Source organism: Kickxella alabastrina (assembly GCF_025024165.1).
Source record: "Kickxella alabastrina strain RSA 675 chromosome Unknown BX661scaffold_1, whole genome shotgun sequence".
NCBI classification, from domain to species: Eukaryota; Fungi; Kickxellomycota; class Kickxellomycetes; order Kickxellales; family Kickxellaceae; genus Kickxella; species Kickxella alabastrina.
In genome coordinates, this window is record NW_026251472.1 from 1 (window position 1) to 17148 (window position 17148).

Below are 17148 nucleotides of genomic sequence, written 5' to 3' on the forward strand. Positions count from 1 at the left end.
GCAAAATAGCAAAAATCGAAAATTATGGATGAAATCAACCATGTTCAAGTAAAATTGGCCAATGTGCGAGTTTAAAAGTATGTTGTTTACAGTTAAAGTGATCGGCGAAAGGTGATCGGTGGGTTGGTGAATCTGTAAATAAAAGAGGGACAGTCAAGAGTTAAAAAATTTATTAAACTTGAAGAAAATATGAGTAAAATGCAAATATTTTATTTTTTGCAGTTGATTTTTTGGGTCGTAAAAAGATTTATTAAAAACAAAAAAAGCTAAAGTGCTAGCTTCTTGAATGACCCAGCATTGATCTCGTCCTCAGCTGGTCGCTTAAACTGGCCATTATCCTCTTTGAGGAGCTCAACCGCCTTGGGATGCATAAACTCAGGAGCAGCATCCCAGTTGGCCTGCCGGACAAATTTACTGTCCCACCAGAGCTGGTGGCTAATGTACTGGTTTCCCGGTTCAAATAAGAACCGGCGCATTGAGTGGAATAGGTTCCTGAATATCTTCCCTGGATTTCCTATCCCAAACAATTCCAGATACTTTTCCTTAACCATCATGATGCTGTACCGACTCAAAGCCAGGCTTTGGCTGTCCAGGAACTTGAACCCCTGAACATCATCCCTCTTAGTATTAGCTGAGCGTACTGCGTCCATAACGACATAGAGAACACTCTCCAGGTCGTCGAGGATTCCCCGGATGGGGCTGCTGCTGAGCATGGGAATACCCATGAAAAGCGGCGTCCCTGTAAATGGGTCCTTGGCCACCTCCACTTGTCCCACTGTTGTTGCATTGAATCCCCACTGTTCGGCAACCTCAATATGTTTAAGTTGAGTTGGGCCAGTGTCCCTGGCAGCATCCTCAGCAGTGCCCCAGCCAATGACCTTGGCACAGCCCCAGTCAATGACATACACCTTGTCGTTTTTGACGCACACATTTCCTGCCGAGATATCCCTGTGCAGGACACCAGTGTCATTTGCCTGGGCAAGACACAGGGTCAGCTGCTTGACAAAGCCAGGAACCAGCTCAGCCTTCTGATTGTCAGTCTTGACTTTCAGATACTCGGCCATTGACTGGCCGCAGTACTCCATGAGCACGAACTCCAGCCGGTATCCATTGAGGTTGCTGATGAGCAGGCCCTTCGAAAAGATCTTGGGAATACCTTCGACTGGTCTCTTGCTGAGGATGGCGTATGCGGCACCCTCGGGCAAACGATTGACTTGGGTCCAGGAAAGCTTCAGCACAGTATCACGACCTTTGCAAGTCCCCTTGAGTAAATGGACATGGCGCCCAATCATGTATGAATAACGCGTTATTGTCCCCTCGATACAAAACAGAACAGTGCCATCCTTGACATCCTCACCATCCTCACCATCCATGACATCCTCGTCATCCTCATCACCCATGGAAACCGAGTATAAGACTTCGATCTTCAAACTGCCATTCCTCTTGCCCTTGCCCTTGCCTTTGTCATTGTCATTGTTATCGGCTTTGCCCTTGTGCGAAAAAATGAAAGAGTTAGGTTTCTTCGAGACATCGCAGAAATGTCCGAAAATGGTTGACTCAAGGGTCAGTAGGAACCAGAACCGCATGAGGCATGTCTGAATTTCTTTTGCTAGTTTAGGCGTCCAACGATCAGTATCAAAGCATAGCCGCCCAAGCTCAACGACATACAGTTTGTCACGATAATATGCGTGAAGCGTCAGGAGGTGCCCATGGAGGTAGAAGACAGGCGCAAACGTGCGGGTTGCCTGCTGATCATTAAGCAAATGGCCGTAATCTGCGAGCTGGCCGCGAGTATCCTCTATAGGTCCACCAAAATCTGGATCCATCTTAGCTTCGAGTATAGCATGGATGGAATGAGCGTTCTCCTCTGCGTAGTCTCTGTGGTAAAACGCGATGTCTGGCTTGTGCGGAGTCTTTGGTATAACCCTATTCTGATGGTCACTCAGATTAAGCCTGCAGTCTGGGATTGGAGTTCCGCCTGTCGGAATAACCCCATTTGCGACATCAACCGCATTGACCATTGCGTCGAAGAGGAGGATAAAATATTTGACCAAGCGAGCTTCCTTAGCCAACCCGATAAATTTCCCCGAGTTGCTTTTGAACACATCAGCAATGGGGAAATCGCCGAGCTCCTCAATCGGGCGATCTGTATTGGCTACGATGCCCTTGCTATCAGCCACTGGCGACCCTCTGGCTATGTCGAGGAAAAGATCAGGCCAATCCTTGATGAACTGATTATACTGCTCTTCCACACCCAACGATTTGACAAACTTATCGAACAGATCGACTTTCTTAATGTTATCGCCAAGGCATTTCAGCAGCCGCTGACGGCGCTTATCGCGTACTTCGGGGGGCTCTGATTCCCCGGGTGGCAGTTCCTCCCTTTTTTGAATTTTCTGGGGCGTTTGGAAAGTACCGCCTGTCTTGCTGTTCTAATAAAAAATAAAACAAAATGTTTTAAATTAGTGACTGAATTAGTATTATATGCAAACAAAATAAACAACAACAAACAATTCACCAATACCATAATAATTCGTTTATATTCAAGTACTTACGCCTATTTGATTCGGCGGGGTCTTATTCGGAGGAGCTAGCTCAGACATCATTGAGAGAAAAGGAAAGGGAAATATAAAGAGAGGGAGAGAGAGAGAGAGAGAGAGAGAGAGTGTGTGTGTGTGTGTGTGTGATAAGCACTAAGGTATGGTAAAAGTAATAAAAAGTGAAGAAAAAACAATTTGAACGAAATGGTGCGAATTGAGAAAAAAAAGCAAATTTCAAAAGTAGAAGCAAAAGTGGAAAGTTGCAAAGGTGAAAAATTGTTGCGATTGATTGTGCAAAAAAATTTGAACAAGAAATTATTTTATTATAAACAAGAAGCTTCCGAGCTTATTTTAGTGCTCGCATTTGGTTGGCTGAAATATCAAAACAAGAAATAATTATATTTACGGATTAATTTACAATCGGCATTGTGTTCCCTCTCTTGCACATTGTTTTTGCTTCTATTGCTTCTTTTGGGAATATGGTGACCCCGCCATTCACTACTGTAAAAAATATATGCTTTAACACATACATTGAACCAGAGATCCGTTCATGTTCCATCGCCTGGCTGCCATATCAATTGAGACACAGAGCCCCATGTTTCATGTATCCACGATGGGAGCATAAAATTATGAATGTGAGAAAAAGTCCACTGGGACCTTTAAGACCCAGCCGCAGATCTTGCGGCTGAGACGGTCAATAGAATCCAGGTGTATCCAGTACCGATAGATGGTATATTAGAGAAACTCAAGGAACATGTGAACGCCCACTACCAGGATAAAGAAGCTGGAATCTGGATGTGAGGTGCAGCTGGCAGGAGCTGACAGAGTACAGGCACACAACGCTGGTCAAGAAAATTCAAGGGAATCATGCAACAACAAGCAATGGTGTTTGTAAATGAGATTGTACATAATCAGCACGACTGGTACAAGAGACAGTGAGCTTGCACGTCGAACGATAAATGAGGGTATTCTTGACACCTGAGAAATGCCGACTGTTGGTACCTCTGATCTCAACAAACATCCCAAATACCAAATATGTGACAAGATGATGGCCTGCCAAAGTGGCCGCAGACGAGAGCAATGAGGGCAGCAGATATGCACACTAGCTATATGGCCACGATTGACGCTTTAGTTGGCAGATTAAGTGCTTGTATTTGATTTTACTAACACCTCGGCAGACAGTTCCACTGCCAGAAAATTAGACATAGCTCTGAGTAACCAGAGGCATGTAGCCAGGTTCTGAAATAGGGTTCAAGATGGGTACGGTGGCGCAGTAGAAAATCAATTTTATTCATCAATTTCAGTTTTTGTCTTTTTGTTGGAATCTGGGAGTTCTATGAATATTCAGTGAAGGTGAAGAGATAAACACTATGTATATATAATTATATATTGTAAAAGTGCTATGCATTGATGGAGTGCGACAGTAAAGCTATTTGATGTGTATCCCTATATGACTATTAATTGAGTGGTTGTCTGGCTAAACAACCAAGGCTGGCTAATCAGTTGATCGCGACCAGCTAATAAAATATAATTGCAAGTTTGCAGAACTGCTCGGTTTAAAATATTAGTTTAACAATGGCGCTGCAAATAATTCATTTAAAACAGGCTTAATGTGTTCAAAATTTACATGTTGAAATACTATTTTATTAGATGCATGGTGGTTTCTATTTTTAAAATACAAATGTCATTTTGAGTTTGGCATTCTTAACCACCCTTGCCAGTTTAGTCGCATTCTTTACAATGTGTTGGAAAAATTTACAACGGGCTTTCAAAAAACATTTAGTCGGACTGTTGCACAGACTGAAAATATGGAAGTAGATGTCAAGGTTGAGAATCATGAAACAGGTTTCCACCTGCATGCCGGTTGATAGGGTACTAATTGGATCATGCAGGCGTAAATTAGGAAGGCATAATAATGATGTCTAGACATGCTCCCCATTTTTTAATGCACACGCATGGGTGCACACACACAAAAACCACGACACTGACTTGCCAAAATACCGGTCTGCTTGCAGAAGAATTAGTTCTTACCAACGGAGTGCACACTTGGCAGTGTGCACAACAAAGGCGACGAGGCACATATATAAGACAAGGCCAGCCCTGGCAGTATTTTAGAAATATCAGTAATAAAACCTTTTATAAAATCACACATTTCTAACACTAGATAACTAGTGCTCCTCACACACCCCTCTTATTATAACAGGACAATCCTAGTTCACATTTTCCACATGCTTATTGTTATTTTAAAAATATATATTTGAACTGAATGAACTAAAAGAAAGCTAAGAGATGAACAGCCTCCACTGTTCATATTCATTAGTATGTATGCATGCATATGAATTCCTGCATATCCAAGTAAGGAATTAACTAGTGATTGGTTCATTAATCAATTGCCAGAGACAAGCTGCAATTTCTTGTATCACAATGACCCACGTCTTACGTCTGATTTTTGGAAATAGCTGATGAAATTGTGTGGTGTCAAGATAAATATGACAACAGCAAGACACATAGAAGGAGATGGGGAGACAGAGAGGAGAAATCGGACAGTTGAACAAGTTTTGCGTGCATTCACTGACTATAACCAAAAGAACTGGGACAACATTCTGCCATTTGCTGAGTATGCAATCAACACTTCCAAGCAAGCTGGCATTGAGCTCACACCAATGCATGTTGTACATGGCCATGAACCAGTCGCACCCAATGTCCTATTCAACCCACAGACCAACCAGGCCAACTTGACCCTGTCCGATTTCATGAACCATCACCAATAAGTCATCCGTCAAGCATGCGACACACTGGCAGCAGTCCAGGATACAGTGACAGCCCAAGTAAACTGTAACTGCTGCGACATCTAATTCAAGGCTGGAGATCTCATCATTATCAGTGCCACCATGATCAACTCTGACTATGAATGCAACCACCAATCTGCTAAACTGGGTGACTGCTGGCTTGGACCATACAAGATTCTAGAGGCATTTTCACCTGCCATATACTGCATTGAGCTGCCTCCCAATGTCTGTGCACACAATGTTTTCCACATATCATAAACCCAAGGCATAAATTTCAAGACCAACTGAGCTGCTGCACCCAGGACCAGTTGACAATACTTCAGACCGCTTTAAAGTCGACGACATTTTGGATCATCATGACCATCAAGGCTGCAGACAATATCTCATCCAGTGGACTGGTTACTCAGAAACTGGGTCAGATTGGATCGACGAATATAATGTTGATGATGACTTAGGCATTACTTAGACCAGTTGGTAACGTCTTAGGATGAAGGAGTGTTGGGCACAGATTTCCCTAATAGGAAATGCCCATCAGTTGCCCTTTTCTTTGTTAGTACAAAGACTCGCAGTCATAAAAAGGGTAATAAAACAACATTTATTAGTTCTCTCTCTTCTCTTTTCTTGGTTTTTATGGAATATAATTTAGTCTACTTATGAAATACACTCATTAACATATATGATGGGGGTTTGCATGTTTGCCAGAACTGTTATCTGGGTCTGTGTCAGGATCTTTGTGGATGACGTTGTAGTGCTAGACTGATATCTGGTATTTTCAAGCATTGCTGCATTTTTTGGATGACAGCTGGCTGGTCCAGTGGTTGTAAATAGTTGTATAGGTCATGTGACAGTAGATATAATGCAATCAACAGATTAATTATAAATCAACACTATCTTACTATAACAAATGGGAAACAAATTTAACTAAATGAATTGTAGATGCCATTGCGATTTATCTTTACTAGCGAGTTTTGAATATATGTTCTAACTTGTATTTGACTGGTATTTATAATATATTTGTTAGCCAAGCCGAGATGGTGCACTAACACGGCCATAGTCTAGCAGCAGGCTTGTATAAGCATTCTCATAAATACAATGCAAGTCCTCATCAAGTTCAGGAATGGAGTCGACAATATTGTCATCCTCCTCTCCCAAGCAGCCAATTCCACTTGGAACACCTAAAATTGGATTAAGTTCTGGAGGTAGCAGTGGTGCTGGCTGCAGCCAAAAGTCACCTTCACCACCCAGCTCATGCACACCCAGTGCATTGATAGTAATAACCCCATCTGTGCATTGAGAAGCAGTGGCCATAGCAGCAGACACAGGCATGAAATCATTAAGATTTGTGGTGGGCTGCGGAAACGGAGTGGTTGTAGAGTTTCCAAACTCTATGCCTGCAGTGTCTAGTTGTGGCAAAGACTGCACTGGTTGGCTTGGTAAGACAGTAGTTGCTGCTGTAACCGGCCATCCCAAGCCAATACTGGTCAATGGCGCTTCAGCTTCTGGTGAGTCATCAGTAGCAAATGCAGTTTTTACACTATTATGCTGCATATTTGCCATAGCTGGAATTGGCATGGCATCTGCAGCTGCAGCTGTAGTTACTACTGGTAGCCACGAGGGAGCAGCACCCAGGCTTACTCCAGAGCCGTCATCAGCCGACATGCTAGGCCCAGGCACAATAGAAGCACCGCCAACCAAACTCAAAGCATCTGCCAATCCGTCATTTGAATCGACGGACTGCTGACTATTGTCAATATTTTTGGGCGACAATAAAACGTTGTCTGCACATTTGCTCGGATTGCGCGACCTTAAAGCTGACTGTGGAAGCAGCCCTGGATGACGAGACACGCCTGCAGCAATGCCAATTGCGCGACTGCGTCGAAGACTGGAGCATGGCTGCTGCAGACAATAGGCGACAATGCGGTCATACATGGTCTGGAGTCGGGCAGTCAATCCACCATAGCGTAGCTCCAAGGTCTCCCAGCCAAAGGGCTTGTAAATACGATGCCATCTCGAGCGATGGTACAGCCAGAGCTCACGCTGCGCCTCAATCAATGGGCGTAAGCGGGTCTCAGCGACCTGAAGCAAGGCCTCATGATTTTCGGCACGGTATGGACCAACAAGCTTGGCGCGCAGATTGCACTTGAGCTCCAGCACACGAGCGAGCAGGCCGGGCATGCGCAGCAGACGGTTAAGTGGGTAGCGCACAGTGGCAGTGCCATTGGGCACAGCCGACATTCCAGAGTTGGTCGACGACAGAGCACAGTCAAGTAAGCGGTCGGCAATCTCGGTAAAATGGACTTCAAGGTCCAGCGTTTCATACTGTGGGCTCATGAATGACAGCATCGGATCCTCCCACAGAACCCACTTGCTCATGTTGGATGGCAGCTGTGCACGTATATGCAGTGTGTCAGCTTGTGGGATCTCGTCAATGCGACTGGCATGCATCCAGTCGCCCAGCGAGCCACCGCAGATGGCTGCAAAGGTGTTCTCCATAAAGTCAACGTCGATCTCAGGTTTCGCTGTGTATGCATGGTTGCCGGCATACAGCATGACGGGCAGCGCTGAGAAAAAGTCGCACTCGTTGCCCTCATCACCCCAGATGGTCAGCATAAAGCTCGACACGCGGCCCTCAAGTGATTTGGCAGCGACCAGGCTGGCGCGGTTCGACTCAAAAGAAAACGGCAGGTGGCACCAGAAGCGTGTCCACGTCCACGCGCCACTGGCCATCCATGGGTTCGCACAGCCCAGCTCGCGGTGCTGCTGGATCTTGCGTGTGTAGATCTCGGGCGCCGTATGGTAGTAGTCCCAGAACACCAGGTCGACGTCTGGCGGGATCCCTTCGACCTTGGCAAGGGCGCTGGCCGGGCTGTTGGTCTGGTCATAGTAGGCGTAGAGCGCGTTGTTTTTAGCGGCCAGGCAGAACAACATGTCCGACCACAGCATTGGCCGCAGCCCGTGGCGCTTGCAGATGTCATTGACGCGGCCTAGGTGCTCTACAAAGATGGCTGTGCCCTCTTGCGCGCCAAACAGCGTTCGGAAGCGGCCCTCGCCCACGCCGTATGCCTCGTCCATGCCAATGTGGATGCGCCTTGAGCGCAGCGGCGCGCTGACTGTGGCAATGAGTTTTTCGAGCAGCGCGTATGTCTCGGGCAGCCGGCTCAGAACGACCTCGTTAGTGTCGCGGATCCCAGCGTACCGCGGCCACTGCAGGATTTGGCCCAGGTGGCCCAGCGTCTGGATGCACGCGACGACCTCGATCCCCATACTGTACGCATAATCGTCGACGGTGCGCAGCTCCTGCTGCGTGTACCCACCGCGCAGGTAGCCGAAGAACGGCTCATCAGCAACTTTGTACGTGTCCTCTGTGTACAGCTGCAGCATGTTGAACCCCATCAATGCCATGTTGCGCAGCATCGCGAAGATGCTCTTGACACAAAGCACGCCGTTGCGGCTGCAGTCGATCATCAGCGCCAGCGTCTCAAACTGGGCCGTCTCGGCGATCGTGAAATCAGGCGAGCTCAACGACCGGTCGTCGCCACTTGTGCTGGCCGCGACTTCGGCCGCGCGCGCAGCCGTCAGCACCTGGCCCAACGCACGGAAAGCGTCAATAATGCGATGGTAGCGGACGACAAATCACCGCCGCTGCCGCTGACCTCGTATGAGCCTGATGGAAGCACGATCTCGTCGGTAACGGGCTCGAACCGCACGGTCCAGAGGTACTGTGCTGTGGCTCCACACTCAGTGCGATAAAAATACGCGACATTATGGTTCTCGGCAACCTGGCGCAGGCCAGCACGCAAATCTTCCGGCGCGCTCTCATAGTCGACGGCGATTTTGACGCGAATGGCATCGGTGTCCATGAGCGTGCGCAGCGGTGCCGAGTCGCTGTTTTCTGCTGGGCCGCCGGCTGTGGTTGGCGTGGAAATAGCCATCGGTGATGACCGGCCTGATTCGGCTTGCGACTCGTCTGTGCGCATGGGAGTTCCCGAATGCTGTTTTGTCTTTTGCTTCTTTCGTGTTTCGCTGGGCGGGCTGTGTGGCAGTGGCGGCTGTACAGGTGGTTGGTTGGATGCCATAAGTACTTGTTGTTGCTTCTTCTGCCTCTGGTCGCAATGTGCTTCGAAAATAAGAAAGCTTTTGCTTGAGCGTGTGTATGTCTACTAAGTCGGACTGCTCTTATTTCGTATTTGCACACCCAGAAATGTCTAAAGTGAAGGGGAGTGAAGTGAGGTGAGTCGGAATTACAGAGAAATATTGAATGAAAGAGCGAGTACAACAAATAAAAAGAAAAGTATCATTCGTATTCATACCCAGCACCCACTCCTCAAAGTAAAAATTGTACTTGAACACCCGCATCCTGTTTTTTACGCACAGCCCAGTTGGGCATTCAGCGCCACGAAATGAAAAGGAAAACGGAGAAGGGGGTGGCGGGCAAACAGTAAAAAAGTAAAGGGTGATGTCACTCCCACTCATATGCAGACAAAACTGATATTGCAATCCTTGTTTTTTCTGCTGCTGTGCTTTCTCATCCGCAAAAGAGATTGACAAATTTGCTGTCGCGGTCAACATAGATGGTCAGTTGGTCTCGCTGCTTGCTGTCGGTGACACGTCATCATATGTTCGGATGATCCTGTACTTTGGCAGCAACTCGCTTTCGAGCATGGACTGGTTTTCGACGCCAAGTGGCCGCCTCTCATGGCCTTCGATAATCATTGTATTCTCGAGCATCCGCGTCTAGTGCATGGCGTTGCATAGCGAGCGTTAGTATGAGTCGCCGAAAGTGATGTCGACCAGTGTAAGTGACGTAGCAACTAGAAGCATTACCAAAAGTGAAGAAAAATAGGAGCGCGCATATGCAGCAAAAGATAACGGCGCGACTAGACCAAATTTATATTCTATGTTTCAGATGGGATACAAGCAACCAAACGAAATATAATAAAAAGGAATGTCAGAACTACAGTGCGCCTAGATCAGGAGAAGGGGGTACTTTTATATTCAAACTATCATGCGCATAATATTTTTATTTTGCACAATGACCAATGATGATTGGTTACTGTTGGGGATTATTAATAACGAAACGAAGCGAGACGTATCTGTATATACCCCGTATATATTTTTCATTTTATTTATTATATCGAAACAGTTAATTTTGTGTGTGTACGCAGAGTAGTCACTTTTTTTCTTAATAATTTTATTGCAGAAAAAATTGTAAAGCGACTTTGATATTTGCAGGAATCATGCGTGTCTTACTTGATGCAGAATCTAGGCACTTGCAAGTAAAATTTCTTAATAACACGAATGCCAAAGCAGGATATGTTTAGCACTAACAAAACCAAAGGTTAAGGTATCTGGTAAACAAATTATTTACCCAGAAAATCGGGCCTGACCAATATTGTTTTTTGACAACAGCAACAGCTACACAGCATCCAATTGCAACCGCGTTGGATGAAACGAGATGAATAAGGCTGTCGTTGGGTATATAAATAACCTCCAAACCCTCAACCCACCTCAAACGTTATAAAAAATCTATTCTTTCCACACAAACCTCCCTCCTCCACCACCCCCCCCCCACTGCAAACAAATAAAACAGCTAATTGTTAATTTTGCTACTAATATCATCATCTGCCACACAATAATCAAGTTTATATAATTTAATGACTCCTCTTGACTTTGTCTCCGTCGTGTTGCTCGCGCTGTCTCTCACTCTGAGAGTACAGGCTGCCGCCACCAAAATTGGCCAAGACAACATCATTTGCCAACCAACCACATGCGCCCAGCACTCCAAGCCAGGAACTTGAAGAGAGAGACGCGCGCTATCAGCAATGAGTGGCGCCAAGAAATGCTCGTAATCCTCAACAACCTTCGCGCCCAAGCCGGCGGACAGCCTGTCGAATTGAGAGATGAGATCAATAACATGGCACAGAAGCACTCGGAGTACCAGGCGCACGCCAATGTTATGACCCACAAGGATCCCAGCGGATCCCTCGGTGACCGCGGATCGGCTAGTGGCATTAAGTGGGCGGGAATTTCCGAAAACGTTGCATTTGGGTCTCAGACTGTTGAGGACGTCATGAAGATGTGGGTGTCGAGCCCGCCGCATTATGCCAATATGCTCGGTAACTACTCTCTTGTCGGATTCGGTCTTGCATCAAACAATACCATAAGCAAATACGATATATACTGGACCCAGAACTTTATTCTGCCTCGCTAGATATAAACTGTAGCATTAATTTATGTTTAGTTTAGATAAATTATGTGCTTTCTCGATTAGTGAGTCGCAGGACAAGATAATTTTTGTTTTACTTATTTCATAAACAATAATAAAAAATACTTTTTATTTGCTATATCTTGACAACAGGTTTAGTGCCAATGTACGCGACCATCATGCCGCATTGGAACAGCTCGTATCCACGACCAGGCATGTGGAAGCCAGCGCGGCGTATGGCCTCAACAAACTGGGCCTGGTGCGGGAAATTAAGCACGCTGGTTGCCAGCCTCTCATAAGACTTGCCATCCTTATACAGAAGCTGGCTAATCATAGGAACCGCCTTGGCAAGATACCAGCGGCACACCGACCCAAACAGCGGCGTGTCAACATGCCCATACTCAAGGCAAGCAAAGCGGCCTCCGGGCTTAAGCACCCTATACGCAGCACTCAGCGCGCGCTCCGGGTGTGCCAAGTTATGCATTCCAGCTGAAATGCTATAGATATCCACCGAGTTATCCGGCACATTCGCCAAATCCTCAGCATCACCCTGAGCAAATGTCACCCGACCCTCACGCATCCACGGTGTCCCGCCCAGCCGTGCCTCACCAGCCTTCAGCATATGCTCGTTAAAGTCCACCACATGCACTGACGACGCCGAGTCGCGGTTCACCGAGTCTTGGTATTCGAGATAATGCTTGGCAATTTCGCACGTGCCCCCGGCAACATCCAAAAGTCGAGCACCTGGGGCAGGCGCCATGCGCTGGACAAACCTGCGCTTCCACATGGTGTTCATAAAAAGCGACAGCACGTTAAGTACCGTGTCGTAGCGGTCTGCCACTTTGCAGTACACTTTGTCCATCACTTGGCCCTTGTCCGTGATTGGCACCGTGTCGTTGTACAGTGAGCTGTTGTTGACTCCCGTGATGTCGGAAATGGACGACCGAGTTGTCGTGCGCAATCCAGCAACTTGTTGCTGCTGCTGATACTGCTGCCGGGACAAACCCGGAAGGAGTGCGTAGAAAGGATTGGCTGTAGCAGACATACCGCTAGAAGCATTTTTGCGCGAGAGCAGGGCTTGGGTGCGAATAAGGGCGTTTCTGTTGAGCATCATCAAAAAATATTGTAATAAAAAACGTTAATCGTGAGCGTAAGCTTTGTGGTAAAAATAGAGGGGAGGTGATAAAATAGGGCGATGAGATAAAGTAGAAAAAAGGGAAGTGCGTGAAAATTGGTAGGAAAAAAAAGCTGAGCGGAAATAAAACATTTTTTGCATATTTATTGTGAGCGCTGGGCTGCTCCTGTATATATACATAATCACAGCCTGTAATTGTTCCCTGGTGATATTGGCTTATGAGAACAAAACAAGTAATGTCGAGTAAATTGAAACCAATATTTTTGGTTGCTGTTAGTCATTCTTCGTGCAAGTACCTGACAGGGGTGGCGCTGTTGGCATTGTCTTGTTGTACAACGAACCCCCAGGGAGTGAATGCAAATACAATTGTTATGTTGGTACTTCGCCACATTATGAACATCATTAACCTGCGCTGCCGTAAAAAAAACCTAGCTTATTTATTATACATATCAAAAAATACAATCGAAAATCGAAAAATACATTCTCTCTTTTTTGCTTTCGCTGCCATTAAATTGTCATGTTTGAATTAAGGCTGAGCCACGTTTAGTTTATGGCCTCAGTTATCATGAGTTATTGGCTCTGCAGCCACATATATAATTGTGTTTACATATGTGACAATCCAGACATCCCTTGATTATATTATTACGCCATTAAAAAAACTACCTCTGCTTGCACGTGTGCGTAATAAAAATAATTGGTGCACTCTTTTTCTTGGCCACCCCTTTTTATATTGTCTTTAGATCTCTGTTTTCTTTTCTTTTCAAAAGCATGGCCCATTGAGTAAAAGAACAGAGCGCTGAACAGCAGACACATTTTAATTGCACAAAAAAACGTTTAAAGTAAAAAAGCAAAAAACAATTATTCTTTTAACTGTACTCTTTATTTCAATGCTTCCTCCTGTCTTTTTACATCCAATCTATTCTTCATTTTAATTAGCCTGTGAAATTGGCCTTCACTAAAAGAAATAAAAAAGAGCTCAGCGACTTTTATGTAAAAAAGAAAAATGACAAAGTCTTGTCCTCGCCCATTGATTTTTTGTTTTTGGTTTCTACTCGACATGAATAATTTTGTAGTTTAAAAAATTGTTTTCATACTTTGCTTCAATATATTTCAGTATACTTTTTATTTATTGCGCTTTTAATCTTATTATCATATTTCTTATTATCCCTCCTATTTCCACATATCCGCATACATACACACATTCACATATTAAAACATGTGGAAGACCGTCGCTTCTTTTACCGGAATCTTGGTCCTCGCAACGCTGTTGCTGGATTCCAAGCCCAAGTTTGACCACCACAGCTTGCGGCACCGTAACAACGTGAAGCGCCAGGAAACCGGCAGTGTTGTTGTCACTGATATTCCTGACTACATACTTGTATCCCCCGACTTTGTCGCACTAGCGCCCACAGCGCCCGGCGGTCTCAGCGTCAACGGCATTAACAACATGTTGTGTCTAGCCAATCGTCTGCGATACGATCAGGGAATTAAGCCCTTGGCTTTGGACGCGCAGCTCGTGAGGTTTGCGCAATCCAGAGCCGAGTTCTTGAGCAGTATCCACGCAATCATCACTAATAATAATATTGTAGGCATGAATGACCCACTGCCATACAACAATACTGTGTGGTCGGTTGTGACGGAAAACCTAGTGCACACACAGAACAACCCGACGTTTGCGTATTGGGAAATTCAGGGTAACAAAGAGGCTGCTTCAAATTTGGCAAACCCCGACTTTATGTATTTTGGCGCAGGCCATTACGATGGTTATTTTGTGCAAGTGTTTGGTAAGCCAGTCAAACCAACAACAACGACTGACATGTTCCCGCTGTGCACGGCTAACCAGACATTCTTCAACTGGGTATATCCAAACGGTTCCCCGGATAAGCCTGTTGACAAAAGCAATATTGTCAAAACGGCGTACCCCTACGCTGAAATTGAAAAGATATCGCCACTGTACTACTCGACCACAAACGAGGACCACGACAATGGACGCACAAACGACATAAAATACTATTTTACACCAAAGCTGGGCAATGTGCCGCACCTCAAAAGCCTTGAAATTATAGACTCTGTTGCTCCTGCCGACAGCAAAACGCCATATGCGGCTATCGCCAGCTCGGGAGAGCAAGGCATGACAGAAGATGAGCTCAACCTATTGGTCTGCTTAATTAACGCTCGGCGCTACGAGTCATGCTTGCCGCCTGTTGCCCTGCACCCGCAGCTGATTGCTGCCGCGCAGGCACACAGCTACGAGATGAATTTTGGACAAAATATGAGCCACTACGGCGCAATGGGAAGTGTTGGGCAGCGCATCAAGCGCCGCGGATTTAGTTTCCGCAATGCCGGCGAAAATGTTGTCGCAAACACTCACGAAGTGTACGCCGGCCATGTCACATTTATGCAGAGCCAGGGTCATCTAAACAACATTATTAATCCAAAGTATACGTTTATTGGTGGTGGACGCTCGGGTCAATTCTGGACAGTCAATTTTGCCAATTATATGAATGATTCAATGACGCCCGACCCAATGACTTTGCCTTTGTGCCCTGGTAACGCCACAAATATTGCTATTGCTTTTCCAAATGGCCTGCCAAGCGAACCAAAGCTTGAGAAAACGGCTTGTGGGAATACTGTAGCCACTTCGATTGTGCCGCCGCCATACATTCAGGAGCAGAGGACGCGGACAGATGAGGCGGCAGTGCCTACAAGCTCGGTGGCACAGCTGGCAAACAGTGAGATTATTGCACCCACTGCCACTATTTCTGGTGTGGTTTATGTCACTGTTGTTGATGTGGTAACAAGTTATGTCGAAGAGGGCTTTGTCCCACCAAGCCAAAGTGTTGATGGGTCTGGAGTTGACATGTCCTCGCTAACCATAAGTGGAGCAGAATCATCAATTGTGCCGACATATAAGACTCACTCAAGTACATTGTTGTCAAGGCCTGTCGTTATTATATCTGCCTAGGTTTATTTATTTCATTAAAAACTGGAACAGTTAAATACGTAGGTATTTTATGTATTGTTGAGCAGCCTGATGATACAGAAGTAGATGTTAATGAAAACCCGTTTCACGATCTTTAACCTCAACATGCCAATTAACAGGGCATAGATGGTACCATGTAGGATCAAATCAGGGAATACAATAATGACACCCTGATATACCCCTCCACTCCATAATGTATATGCTTGAATGCGCACATGCAAAGATCACAGCCTTGACACGCCAAGACGCCAGTCTGCCCGCAGAAGAACCAGTTCTCACCAACGGAGTGCACAATTGGTAAAGTGCACAATAAAGGCAATGAGACATATGAGGTCAGCCTCAGTTACGCTTTTGATTCCATTGATAATAAAAACTTTCATAAACTAACACCCCACCTCTAACACTACATCGTAGTGCTCTACACACACACACCTTTTATTATAACAGTATATATTAGTTACTTTTTATTTCTATTTTTGATGTTACCTCCAGTTTTTTTTAATTCCTTGTTTTTTATTTCAACTGTAGAAGAAGAAATGTACGTAACAATTTTTTTCGCGAAAGATAAAAAATAGAAAATAATCAAACCAGTGACGCAATTCTGACCCACATCTTTATTTCTTTTAAAATGCTCCCAAATAGGCAAAACATGCGGTCAAAATATTTTTTATATTTATCCTTTTGGAAATCCAGATCGGCAAGTCATTCTTGTTTTGTCATTCTGCAACTTTTGTTCACCAACAGCAATGACAACAAAAACAACAACAATGACAACAAACAAACAAACAAACAAACAGATAGTAAGACCACGCGGTTTCTATGATGAATAAATAAATAAAAAGTACTAATGGAGCTGTTAATTTTCTATTACAAGCTATCTGAATTGTAGGGTGTGCGATTCAGGTCCAACACCTTTGGTTGCTAAAGCATCTGTTGCGAAATCCATTACCATACGTTGGATATTCGGGTTTAGTGTTAGTGAACAATGGAAAACACAAGAATCGTGCAAATGCGTGTGCATTTGGTCTACATACTGCAACATGAATACTGAAATAAATAAATAAATTGCTATTGTATTGGAAAACAAGTTTATTTACTTGGTTTTCGGCCTTATTTATAGCTTGTATATCAGCCAAATATAACTTTTTACAAAAATCACAACGTTCTCTAGACTATAAATATATTCAAAAGTTCTAAACTACCTGAGACATGCTTGTTCAACTAGACAGGATTGTCGTATGGTTGTATTCAAGCACCTGAGCGGAGTATCTGCTGAAATGGAGCAATGCACATTTTATTATATTTTATTGCATTAAATTGAATTGGATTGCAGCTCAAGTGCCAAGCATAATTTTCAATTTTCAGCGCTCATTTTTCAGTTGTAGATCAAAGAACGCAATTGTTCGCCTCTAGGTTGTTCGCAATATCCACTGGTCACTTGGAAAGCCCCTTTTTATATAAATATGTTTGACTGCCGAACACCAAAGATGACAATG

General features: G+C 45.0%; 4 protein-coding genes across 4 annotated transcripts; 2 read left to right on the forward strand and 2 right to left on the reverse strand.

Annotated features, from left to right (window-relative positions):
• Positions 1–231: 231 nt before the first annotated feature.
• BX661DRAFT_202230 (uncharacterized protein) lies at positions 232–2755 on the reverse strand. The gene is made up of 2 exons (XM_051538495.1): positions 2556–2755; positions 232–2432 (listed from the first exon to the last, which is right to left on the reverse strand). The coding sequence occupies exons 1-2, from the start codon at positions 2604–2606 to the stop codon at positions 267–269; spliced, it is 2217 nt and encodes a 738-aa protein (XP_051394788.1). The 5' UTR covers positions 2607–2755; the 3' UTR covers positions 232–266.
• Positions 2756–11096: 8341 nt separating this feature from the next.
• Positions 11097–11540, forward strand: BX661DRAFT_195047 (CAP domain-containing protein; the record flags this gene model as incomplete). Its single annotated transcript, XM_051537907.1, has 1 exon — positions 11097–11540. One exon carries the CDS (start codon positions 11097–11099, stop codon positions 11538–11540), a length of 444 nt encoding a protein of 147 aa, XP_051394789.1.
• A 130-nt stretch (positions 11541–11670) lies between these two features.
• BX661DRAFT_138668 (ubiE/COQ5 methyltransferase family-domain-containing protein) lies at positions 11671–12579 on the reverse strand (the record flags this gene model as incomplete). Its single annotated transcript, XM_051532737.1, has 1 exon — positions 11671–12579. The coding sequence occupies one exon, from the start codon at positions 12577–12579 to the stop codon at positions 11671–11673; it is 909 nt and encodes a 302-aa protein (XP_051394790.1).
• Positions 12580–13651: 1072 nt separating this feature from the next.
• On the forward strand, positions 13652–15834 carry BX661DRAFT_174764 (uncharacterized protein). Its single transcript, XM_051533911.1, has one exon. The coding sequence runs from the start codon at positions 13886–13888 to the stop codon at positions 15632–15634; it is 1749 nt and encodes a 582-aa protein (XP_051394791.1). The 5' UTR covers positions 13652–13885; the 3' UTR covers positions 15635–15834.
• The last annotated feature ends 1314 nt before the right edge of the window (positions 15835–17148 follow it).

What these genes read in the sequence shown, in the direction of transcription:
- BX661DRAFT_202230 (XM_051538495.1), bottom strand. Translation starts at nt 2,606, where the DNA reads ATGATGTCTGAGCTAGCTCCTCCGAATAAGACCCCGCCGAATCAAATA. An exon ending in CCCCGCCGAATCAAATAGGC is followed by an intron (nt 2,433 to 2,555) that starts GTAAGTACTTGA and finishes ATTTTTTATTAG; the next exon opens with AACAGCAAGACAGGCGGTAC.
- BX661DRAFT_174764 (XM_051533911.1), top strand. Translation starts at nt 13,886, where the DNA reads ATGTGGAAGACCGTCGCTTCTTTTACCGGAATCTTGGTCCTCGCAACG.